General features: G+C 44.5%; 1 protein-coding gene across 2 annotated transcripts in view; it reads right to left on the bottom strand.

Annotated features, from left to right (window-relative positions):
* ANTXR1 (ANTXR cell adhesion molecule 1) overlaps positions 1-12,349 on the bottom strand; it is a 117,226-nt gene that overhangs the window by 15,431 nt on the left and 89,446 nt on the right. For both annotated transcript variants that reach the window (XM_035568810.2, XM_035568811.2), the window contains one exon: positions 10,818-10,898. In XM_035568810.2, coding sequence (XP_035424703.1) covers positions 10,818-10,898 — 81 coding nt within the window. The remainder of the gene's footprint in view (positions 1-10,817; positions 10,899-12,349) is intronic.

The following is a 12,349-nucleotide window of genomic DNA, read 5'->3' as shown; positions in this document are numbered from 1 at the left end:
AGCTTACAAATGGTGAGAAGAAGGAAATTTTACTGTAAGGAGGTAATTATTCAGGCTGCTTTTTTTCTTCCTCTGCATTTTTTAGACATGACAATGTGTGCCCAGTCAGCAAGGAGTGCCCAGGAGCGCTCGCCCATGAACTGAGAATCATGGTTTGCTGAAACAGATAAACTCATGGCATGGGTACCAAAGAGAATGTGTGGATAGACTTGGCAAAGCTACCTCCTGATTCCCACTAGTTTCTTGTGACACCTGAGTATGCAAAAGAAAAATGGGTCCTGGCACACTATGCAAAAAAGACTGTCATACTATCTGAGCACCATACAGATCTAAAATGTGTAAACTTGATCCTCCAAACTGGGGGGAAGTTTCGAACTGCCAGAGGGCAGGAAGCCCTGCAGAGGGACCTGGACAGGCTGGGTCGATGGGCTGAGGCCAATGGGATGAGGTTCAACATGGCTAAGTGCCAGGTCCTGCACTTTGGCCACAACAACCCCAAGCAGAGCTACAGGCTTGGGGCAGAGTGGCTGGAAAGCTGTACAGAGGAAAAGGCTCTGGGGATGTTGGTCGATGCTCACCTGAACATGAGCTGGCAGTGTGCCCAGGTGGCCAAGAAGGCCAATGGCATCCTGTCTTGTATCAGGAATAGTACAGCCAGCAGGACCAGGGAGGTGATTGTCCCCTTGTATTCTGCTCTGGTGAGGCCGCACCTCGAGTACTGTGTTCAGCTTTGGGCCCCCTCACTGCAAGAAGGACATCGAGGCCCTGGAACATGTCCAGAGAAGGGCTACGAAGCTGGTGAAGGGCCTGGAACACAAGTCCTGTGAGGAGCGGCTGAGGGCACTGGGGTTGTTTAGTCTGGGGAAGAGGAGGCTCAGGGGAGACCTTATTGCTCTCTACAAATACCTGAAAGGAAGCTGTGGGGAGCTGGGGGTCAGCCTCTTCTCGCAGATAACTAGTGATAGGACTAGAGGGAATGGCCTCAAGTTGCACCAGGGGAGGTTTAGGTTAGAAATGAGGAGACATTTCTTCTCAGAAAGAGCGGTCAGGCATTGGAACGGGTTGCCCAGGGAGGTGGTGGAGTCACCGTCCCTGGGAGTGTTCAAGGAAAGGTTGGACATGGTTCTTAGGGACATGGTTTAGTGGGTGACAGTGGTGGTAGGGTGATGGTTAGACCAGATGATCTTGGAGGTCTTTTCCAACCTTAATGGTTCTATGCTTCTATGAAATCCTGAATCTCTGTACTATAGCACCACATTGTAACTATCCACAGGTGACTGTGCAATCCCACACACATATCTGCAAATAGAGCTATCCCTTCCCACAGCCACGACACTTGCTAATACTTTAAATTTATTACTGAGTTCCATCTTTTGTTTTCACCAGTGTTTTGGGAAGGAAAATGCATTGGATTAACCTCATGTAGAAGACAGGAGAAGCCTCTGAGATGTGTACTGTGTTCAGTTTTGGGCCCATCACTACAAGAAGGATGTTGAGTTGCTTGAGCGTGTGCGGAGCAGAACAACAAAAATGGTGAAGGTACTGGAAAACAAGAGGTATGAGGAGCAGCTGAGGGAATGGGGGCTGTTTAGTCTGGAGCAGAGGAAGCTGAGGGGAGACCTCAGTGCCCTCAATTACCTATAAGGAGATTTCAGCGAGGTATGTTGGTCTCTTTTCTCAGGTGAAGCAAGGAAATGCCCTAAAGTAACATCAGGGGAGGTTTAGACTGGATATCAAGAAGAATTTTTTCACAGAGAGGGTGGTCAAATATTGGAATATGCTGCCCAGGGAAGTGGTGGAATTGCCATCCCTGGAGGTATTTCAGAGACGTGTAGATGTGGCACTCAGGGACATGGTTTAGTGGTGGTCTTGTAGCATTATGCATCAGAAGTTGGTCTTGATGATCTTAAGGGCCTTTTCCAACCTAAATGATTCTGTGATTCTATGAAGGTGATTAAGCAGCTTGGCCGAGATCAGTGTGTGTGTTGGTGCAGAGACCAGAGCAGCTCCAGGCTCCCAGCAGTGCCCCAACCTCAGAGCTCCCAGATGCTGTATGAGAATTGCCCACAGACCTCCAGCTCAACTGCACATCTTAGAGCTATAATTATAATAGCAGGGTACAAATCAAAGGGGCTATCCATCTTAAGATGGCTTAAGACTCTTGGAGCAATAGTGAAAAGGGTTGGCAGCCCTCTGCTGTCCCCTGTGGCACAGCTGTGTAGAGGTATGCTCCAGGCAAGCAGCAGCAGACACATGCTCAAGTGACTCTCACAAAACACAGTGGGACTTAACAGGCAGCACAAAGTCCTTTCTTGGCAGATTTGGGTCCTTCACAAGGAACAGTCATTTAGGATGAATGACTGATATAATCCAGAGCGGTCATCTGAATTCCTTAGGCTGCACAAAACTTTCACAGTGAAGCCTGAAATCAAGTTAATATGAGGTTTTGGCATTTCACTGTAATATATAAACATTAGGGTGATCACAGGGCAGAGAGAGTTTTGTAAGCTTTTGTTGAAAAACAGTGCTTTTCTGTAGGGAAGATTCATGCAATTTGGCTGTAAACTGGTCGTATTTCATACACTGGCTGTTCTGCTTATATTAAGATATTTTTTTTTTTGGTCAGCACATGCACACAACACACACACACAAACATCCTTCCTTTCATTGTCAAAAAGACCACTTATGATTACTTTAATGGGGACATTTTCATGGATTTTGTAGCCTCATCCTCTCGTCATAACTAACCACAATTTATACCAGAACCATATCACTGAGATCTAACAAGAGATGTGATTTGACTGGCAAACATGCAAATCTATACTAATTCTGGAAGAAGCTCCTCTCTGCATCTGTGTTAATTTTGGCAGAATATATCTTTACACATAATTACACGATTTCATTGTACTTTTTTCCATATTTTACCTATCTATATCTATGTTTACAAATAACACACAAAATGAAATTGCGATTAATACTATGCAATACAAATTTAAAAAATGATTTGCTCTCAAATTGAGATGTTCCTGGCCAAATCTGAGCTTGACATGCATTTTAATAATCTCCTCATAAACTCCTGACAGAATGTTGTTTATCATGGAAATGCAACCAACACACTTAAGGCACACTCATTATTTGGATCCCACAATTAGTGAGCACTTTGCATAGATAAGCACTCCTTTACTTTACTATAACAGTGATAAAGTTTTCTTTAAAATTATGTATTTTTAAATCACCCTTATCTGTTCATGTTTAGAATGTAAAAATAACTTCATTAATGCTGACAAGAATGCAAACCTAGTCTCTCGAAAATGTGAGAAGACCACAGGAATCCCATGTGACTCTGACTTCCTTGCCTTATTGGAAACATCTGTGTCTATTGGTAACCTCGACCATTTCCAGGTTTGACTCCAAGAAAAGAATTTCACAACCTTTTTGTGCATCTCAGGCTCTCTGGGAGCACTTCAATCAGGTCCTGAACATGCCTTTCTCTTCCTTTTGCTTTGGAAGAAAAGATTCAGTGTAATAAGCCTTCTGAAAACCAGACCAGAGTTTGCTTCATGGTTTGTTCTTGCGAATGCAGATAGGCACGTGGCCAATTGTTCCAGACATAACAACATGTTGATCAGGACCAGTCACTGATAATAATTGCTGTAGATTTCATGGAGCCATAGTGGTCAAAGCCAGGTAAGACATGCTATGGGCAAGCATCTCTCAGCTCACCATTGTCCAGGAACACCTAACCCTAACACCATGCCAGAGATGGCGATCCTGCAGGCAGGAAGGTGTGGCAGGAGAAGCTGGGCAGCCCCAAAAGCAAGGTGCATTGCCCAGGCAAAGCAACCTCAATGGAAGACAGGAGCTCAGGAGCAGCACAGTACTTCAGCTGTCCTGCCTTCAGATCCAGCACGTCCATCCCTCCTGGGGTTGGCATTTCCTGCACCAGCTTGGCACATCTAACACAAAGCTATACATTGAATGCTGTGCACCCCAGGCACCACCTGTGTTTTCTTAAGCTTGTATGCAGGTTCTGCAAGGTTAAGGACTGAACCTAAAGTCTTCCAAATTAGAAGGATCCCTTGATCAAGGCACAGCTTTGCCAGAGTTCATCTTTTACTCTGGCAACTGGTACAATTGGTAAAAATCCCCCAAGCTCCATTTTTAGGCAAACCCAGCTTTCTTACTGTGTACAGCACCTAGTTATTTTGACGACTGTACCTTTTGCAGTGAAGAAACAGTCCTAGTATAAGGCATCCCAACGTTGATTAAAGGGTTCAGGGCATGAACAGACAAAAGGCGGTGAGAAGGGATTGTATGAGGTCACACAGAGGAGGAGGAGGACTGGAATCTAAGCTTTCATCCCCACGTTATCCACTGCAATGTATATACATTGCAAATTTATTAGTCACTACCCTTGAACCAATGTGTTGTTACAGACTAATGTGAACTTTGGGGCAGGGGACATCTTTCTTGGTGATTCTCTGTGGTACCTAGGAAGTTGTGTGGGCTACAGCAGATAAAGAGTAACAATTAGTCAACACAGTGTTTGAAGCTGGAGCCATGTTCCATTCTACGCAAGTGATCTTTTTGAACAGCTCAGCTAATGTGCTGGCAGTGGATAAAGTAACTGATTATAGCAAGGGATTGCTTATATATGAAAGTGATGTAACCCTGGGATTGAGTCCAATTCCTTTTCAGGCTCCAAAGCAAACAGAGATTCCTTTCAGTTACAACTTTTCATCTTCTAGCTTTACTTTTCTAAGTTGACCATTGGGTGAATTAAGGTGCCCATATGACAACACCAAGGGTCTGAAATCTGGTTCCTTCTTTTCTGCAGGTAAGAGAAGGAAGGAAGTGCAAATTGCTTTCAAAACATCTCCTTCTCATAGCTCTTAGGAATATCACATGATCAAAGGCTCCTGTCTGCAAATTTCAGGCAACTCTTTACTAGCCATTAGTTTTCCCTGCAAAGGTTAGAATATTTATCTAACTTGAGAATGCACTATGTGGTGGGGCTTTAATCTGGTGGCTCCTTTTGAGGCTGCTGGTTTCTCTAGGCTGCTTTTCTAATCCCTTGATTCTCTCATTCCTAGGGTATGTCCATGCTGCAAAGACTGCTGTGGCTGGTAGTTCACATCTAGCTGGCAGCATGGGCATGCTAGTTTGCTGCTAAGCACTCTGGAGTTTTTATTTAGCACGTGTCCTGAAGTCTATGCTGCGTGGCTGCACAGTATGGCCAAAACTGAGCTAGTCAGTCTGACACTGCCTTGTGTGATTGCCAGGCAGACAAAACAGAGCACCCAGCCCAGACTTCCTTGCCTAGTATTCCTGCAGAAAACCTGGGATGGAGTGATGGGTGGCCTGGTCTTCCGCAGAATGGCAGATTGCTCACATCATGCTCTGTGAGCTACTGCAGCTGTCCTTGCAGAAGGAAATTATACTCAGGTAGCAAAGGAAATGGATTCAATCTGCGCACATCCAGCTTTGTGCTGAGGGTGGATGCTTGCTTCAGCTGGCAGTGTGATGAAGGGCAGAATTGCATTTGGGAACCCCAAGATACCCTCTTCATCCTTGCTTTGGAGTCATCCCTTCAAGGCACAAAACTCCTGCTTTTCATAGGCACCTTGGGGTTGAAAGCCCCTGTGATGCCAGGAAATGAGAGCTTTTCCACCATTTTCAGGGCTTTTGCAATACTCAGAATCCAGTTTTTGTTTGCAGAGACAACACTCTGTAAAAGGATGGCATAGCAATGAAGTTGGGCAGAGTCAGGAAAAAGCTGGAAAGCTGCAGCTGCCCTGCCTTGTGCTGCAATAACTCAAAGCCCTGCATATAGCTGCCTGAAGCCTTCTGTCTTCTGCAGCTGTCAAGGCTGGGCTTGCACATGGCTCCAGTCTATCAGGGCTGAAGTTTCAAACCAGCTGTGCCTCCACTTTAAAATAACAAGACCAGCTTATAGTTGCCAGTACCATCTGTGATTTGGCCCCCTTTACTGACAAGCTGGGTAGAGCACTCTTTTACCTATACTTCCCAGTAAAACAGGCTCAAACCCAAATTTGCCAGTGGACAGCTATGAAAACCTGCAGACAGGAGCTATTTGCCCATGCTGAAGATTTCACAATCTGCTGAGGACCAAGTCTGTCCTTGCTGTGCCACCAGTCCACACTGCCTGGTCCAAGGGAGCTATCTGGAATCCCTTGGAGAGGCCACAGGAATTTACAGCTGACCTCACCATTGCCAAAACAACTCTAACAGCTCTACCCTGCTGGCTATTCAGTGTTGGCAAACTCTACACTGGAAACACATGGCTGAGGTAGCCTCTAGGTGTCTGTGTGTGAACGTGCAGGGCTGCCTGTGTGTGAACATCCTACAGCATCTCTGGCATGAAGAGCATCCAAACCTGTTGGATACAGCCACTTGGACTCGGTCTGCATGTTGAGTCAAGGAGGTGCCATATCTCAGATCATTGTGTCAACAAGCATCTTCATCACACTGGCTGTCAGCTGCCAGACATACCCTATGCTTGGCTGTATACCTAGCATGGGACCAGGTGTATAAACGTGCCTGCTAAGTGACCCAGTAAACAGAAGATGCACCCATCATAAAATGCAGGAGTGGTCCTGTGTTTATACAGTGAACGATTGAAACACTGTTGCTGCAGTTGTTGCTAGGAGGCAAACAGATGCCAAGAACCATGTCACAGGCTGGATGAAGAAAATGACAAAGGGATTATTAAACATCCACTTCAGAGAAGGGGCTACGTTTGTAAGTGATACAGAGGCACTCTTAGTACTTGCATGGGTAGGAATTTCCCATCCTTACAGAGAAATGCAACAGTTCCTTTCTTTTTCTGATTGTCTGATAGACACTGGTTTGTAAAAAGATTTTCTGTAGTATTGCTCCTTTTCCTTGTGTTTTTTTTTGTTTTGTTTTTGTTTTTCAAGGAAAGCAAACCATTCACACAACTCCAATATCTTCATTCAAGGCACTGACAGCTGTAGTTGACACTGGCAGATGATTCCGTGCTGCTGTCTCCATCAGTTCAGTACTGACCTTCCCACTGCATTTCCAACCACACCAAAACAGTAATATGTTTTATGAGATAATATTTGATGTTTACTGGCCAGGCAGTAGCCACTAGCCATAAGGTAGCCTGAATCATGCAGCCTTTGTATCATTGGGCTTGGACATGGACTTAAATTTATCTTAGAAAAACAGTGGCCCTGAGAAGAATAGAGTGAGATTGGTTAGGATTAAATAGGTGTTAGACTCTCCTCATTTTGTGTGGTGCAAATTTAACACCTATTTTTGCAACTTTTTGCTATTTTTGCAACCTTTTGCTTTTCTTTTTGACTAATTTTTCTTCCAAAGCACAGTTGTAGTTTGAGGTTGTTCAGTTGAAAGAAATCACTTCCCAGTCTCTTGCACAGAAGCCTCTAGGTATCGTAAAGCTAAAATGACCTTCTATGTCTACAAAGCAAAAAGTTAGATATGAGAGCCAAAACCAGCACCCAAAGCACAGAGAGTATCTACGGCAAGATGAGAGATGACTCAGAGATCTCAAAGCCAAACCCAGTGCTTGAAAGCTAGATTCTTCTCCCTGCTTTATATCCAAAGTAAGGAAACAAACAAACAAACAAATAAAAATAATAATTAAAAAAATAAAATAAAAAAAAAGCCCACATAATTGCTGATGCTACCTAATTCTGTCATTTCAACTGTGTAAACTACTGAATGTCACTGCCATTTTGCCATTTTACTGTTTTCTAGTGGGTTCTCAGATTGCTTTTGCCTGTTCCACTGATGGTGACATCACCTGGCTGTTATGTCACTACTACAAGGGAATAAACACTAACTGCTCACTGAAGTCTGAAAGAGATTAAAACCATCAAGATGATCATGTATGTTTATTCAGAGAAGACCAACACTCAGGCGCATAGTTTTGTTTACATGAGAGGAAAGGGCTGTCTAACCTCACAGAAAGCCAGAGAAGCTCCTTATACCTACACATGGAAGTGCCCAAACATTTCCAAGTCTTCCAGGAGTCATTTGAGAGAAACAGATATTTTTGCAGCTAGAGGCCTGGGTGCATTTTCAGCCAGTTTCTTCTTCACACTAAATTACATTTGCACCCAAATCAGAGACCCTTCACAGCATAGCAGAATCGTAAAGAGCTTAATTTACTTTGAGTCTGGATCATGTAACATGTATACGAGCTAATTCTGCTGTTACTTATGCTGACAGGACACAGATCTGCATGTCTAAGAGCAACATCACCAAAAGGGAGGGTGCCTGCTGTCATATATTGCTGCTAACTTTATCAGCTTCAGTTAAACTGCTCTGGATTTTCCTTAGTATAAATGGAAGTGGCATCTTTCACATAAGAAAATTTTAATTCTTCAAGTAAAAGAAAAATTATTCATAGAAGTGGCATTCTTCAAACCCTGATTTCTGTGGGAAAATTGCACCGAAGTTGCCAGGCATTAGCAAAGTATATATTATGAACTTTTCTCTCAGAAATCAGTTTCACACTAAGTGAAGATACTTTGGCAAATTTTCCCCTTGAAGGATGAAAATATTACTTCAGCGACCTGGACGATGGAATGGAGTGCACCCTCAGCAAGTTTGCTGACGACACAAAGCTGGGAGGAGTGGCTAGTACCCCAGGGGGTTGTGCTGCCATTCAGAGGGACCTCGACAGGCTAGAGGGTTGGGCCAACAGGAGCCCCATGAAATTTGACAAGGGCAAATGCAGGGTCCTGCACCTGGGGAGGAATAACCCCAAGCACCAGCACAGGCTGGGGGCTGACTTGCTGGAGAGCAGCTCTGCAGGGAGGGACCTGGCAGTCCTGGTGGACAGCAGGCTGACCGGGAGGGAGGCAGCAATGTGCCCTTGTGGCCAAGAAGGCCAATGGGATCCTGGGGTGCATTCGGAAGAGAGCTACCAGCAGGTCAAGGGAGGTGATCCTCCCCCTCTACTCAGCACTGGAGTATATCTACTTCACACCTGGAGTATTGTGTCCAGTTCTGGGCTCCCCAGTACAAGAGGGACATGGAGCTGCTGGAGTGAGTCCAGAGGAGAGCTATGAAGATGATGAGAGGACTGGAGCACCTGTCATACGAAGACAGGCTGAGAGAACTCGGCCTGTTCAGCCTGGAAAATAGAAGGCTGAGGGGAGACCTCTTTAATGTATAAAAATATCTGAGGGGAGGGTGTCAAGAGGATGGAGCTGGTCTCTTTTCAGTTGTGCCCAGCGACAGGACAAGAGGCAACGGGCACAAACTGAAGCACAGGAGGTTCTGGCTGAGTATGAGGGGGCACTTCTGTACTGGGAGGGTGACAGAGCACTGGGACAGGCTGCCCAGAGAGGTTGTGGAGTCTCCTTCTCTGGGGACATTCAAAACCTGCCTGGATGCCATCCTGTGCAATGTGCTCTAGGTGATCCTGCAGGCAGGGGAGTTGGACTAGATGATCTTCAGAGGTCCCTTCCAACCTCAGCCATTCTGTGATTTCTGTGTGATTTCTGCAGTTACATTTTTTTATTCACAAAGGCTTACGGGTCTTGCATTCAATGGAAAACCTTGCAGGGAGCCAAATGTTACAGGACTATGATTCTCCACCAAAAAATTATCTTGTCGTTTCATGTCCAGTTGGATTTCCTGAAACCGTCACAGTGCTACCCAGTTACTCATGCTTTGGTCCAACTATATTCCTGAAGCAACTCCAACCTCCTTTGCCCATTTATGTCGGAGGTATGTAAAATGACCAGGTGTGACATTAATGTACTAGGCGTATTTCACTATGAGGGTGATCAAATTTTGGGCTCAGGGAGATACTGAATCTCGAACCTTGGAAACAGTAAAAATCGCATTGGGCACAGCCCTGGGCAACTGACAATCTAAACTGTGAGGATTTGGGGGATGTCTTATGTTTACCACAGGTATTTCCAGACCTGCTGCGCACCCTGAGCACATGTAGAGTTTGCGATGCTCAGGCTCTCCCTTCCCAGCCAAACATCCCTGCAAGTCTGCAGAGTGTTTGGAGCAGACCACAGCACTGAGCACATGCTGCCCACATTACTGCCCAGCCAGGTACCTCTAGAGATAGCTGGGGATATCTTCACACTGGAATGATGTCGGAAGCACACAGGCATTTCATTCCACTGTAAAGGAGGAGATTAATACTGTGGAGATGAGAGGTAGCTCTGTAGTACCTTGCTGTTGTAAAGAGTATCATCCCCATAAAGTGACATTAGTCCATTCTATTCAATGGCTTCTGTTTCCACCCAAAAGCATGTATTAATGTATAGAAATTTGCATGAGCCCATTTTTTACTGGAAATATATGAGAACATTTCATTCTTCTCATGCAACAGTCCAATTCTCCTTCTGCAGACCTTGCTCTATAGAAGTGCCCATGAAGTTTAAATTTATGTAGAAATATATATAGATTTATGTCTTTTCAGAGTTTTACTCCAGAATTTAAGATTTTAATGAATGAAAATATGCAGAAATATCTCTTACCATTTATTAGAATTTATTACACATCTAAAAGTAAGTCTGTACTGGGCCCCTAGATGGGTATTTCTGTCATTGCACAAAGACAGTTTTTACAGTTGAAAATATATCGGTCTGAAACTGCATGAACTGCAAGTTACAAACAAAGCTGATAAAATGTGACTGAATGTTTGTTTCTGCGCTGTCATGATTATCTGCCTCATCACGGAAAACTAATCACAACGCTTAGGTAACACTTGTAAAGGCAGACAGCAGTTTTAGATGGATTTTATTTTTCCCAAGAAATGTCTTGAGGCACGGTACCTTGTCTCCTGGCTGTGGGCGCATCACAGATACACGGTCGTAACCTTTCCGCAGCAAGACCCAGAGAGCATCCAGTTTTCCCTGCAATCAAATGACATGCAGTGTGTTATCTTAAGTGTAAGAACAAGTGAGCTGTGCAAACTGCAGCTTAAACATGCACGTTTTTTCCTTAACCATTTGCTGTGCCTGTACTAGGTATCTCCTCTGGCTGAGAGGCTGACCTCCAGTCCTAAGTGGCCACTGTGACATATTACAAATAATTTTATGTATCAAAACACAGAAGCTCACTTCCCTGAGAGCTTGGGTCTTTTGGCTGATATTGAACTTCAGTGTCTGTGAAGGTAAGACCCCCTGACAGTCAGGGTATTTATAAGGTCTCTCTGTGGCAGTGGTTCTCCAGTATCTAATTAAAGTATCTATACACTCAATGCACACTCTTCCTTTCACAGGGGGTATATATGGCAACTTTCTCTTCCCTGTTCAAGAAAATGCTAGGGCTGTAATCCTCTCTGAGATCTATATTCCTCAACCACCGTGTTGAGCCAATGGTTCAAAGCTTACTTGGGAATTGGAGGGATTCAGGGGTGGAGACAGACAGACAGACAGAATGACTGCATAGATCTTGTTTCCATAGGACACTGGGAAAAAGACTTCCTAAGGTGAGAGCCAGGAAAGTCTAATTCTCAGAGGAAGAACCAAGAAAGTCCTCTGTCAGACTCCTGCATTTGGACAGCACAGCCTCTTCGACCTGAGGGAAGCCATCCTTGTCTCTGAATCCATCTGAATCCATCCCTCCATCTGAAAACAATCCCTCTGAATGCATCTTTTCTCCTACATCAGAGCTCATTGAAGCTTTTGCTCTCCTGCCCCCTCTGACAACTGAAGAAATAAATACCTTTTTTGGTCATTTTTCCTTTAAGAAACTAGAGGGAAAATTGCAACTTCCCATGGAATAAAAAAGTCCTTCTTACCCCACAGTCCTAATTTCCATCAGTCTACTGAGCTTTCTTGGGAAAAGACAAGAGCTCCATCTTGGGTCACTTTCTCTTTGGGAACTGCTTTGCAACTGAAGCACAAAGTAACTTGGAGACAAAAAAAAAGTTCTGGAGGCAAATAAAGCCTTGGGTCCTACTAGATATGAAGTCCAGAAAGTAGAAACAATGACAGATGTAGATGAGAAATGAAAGAAGGCATAGTTCCAGCCACTGCCTGAAAACACATGCATTCTCTTCCTGAATTAATGGTTAGGTCAGCACTGTATTGGCCCCAGTCTAGGGAATGACCTGATACCTAGATTGCTCTTGAGACCTGGTACTTTGTCAGTCAGAGGCAGTTCTGTAAGCTGCCTATAAATGCAAGCTGCCCTCAGGCCTCAAGACAAAGTCTAGAAAAATGTGCTGGGGAGACAATATTAAGTTGCCTCAATTTAGGAGGCACCTGTAGTTTCTTTTTGGCAGGACCAGTTGTTGCTTCAACCCTAGACTTGAGGTAGGTCCTGCAGGTGAGTTTTCATGGATGAGCAGTGAATTGAG

Source organism: Cygnus atratus, chromosome 27 (genome assembly GCF_013377495.2).
Source record: "Cygnus atratus isolate AKBS03 ecotype Queensland, Australia chromosome 27, CAtr_DNAZoo_HiC_assembly, whole genome shotgun sequence".
NCBI classification, from domain to species: Eukaryota; Metazoa; Chordata; class Aves; order Anseriformes; family Anatidae; genus Cygnus; species Cygnus atratus.
The sequence above is the reverse complement of the archived record's forward strand: the minus strand, read 5'-3'. Positions and strand labels throughout refer to the sequence as shown.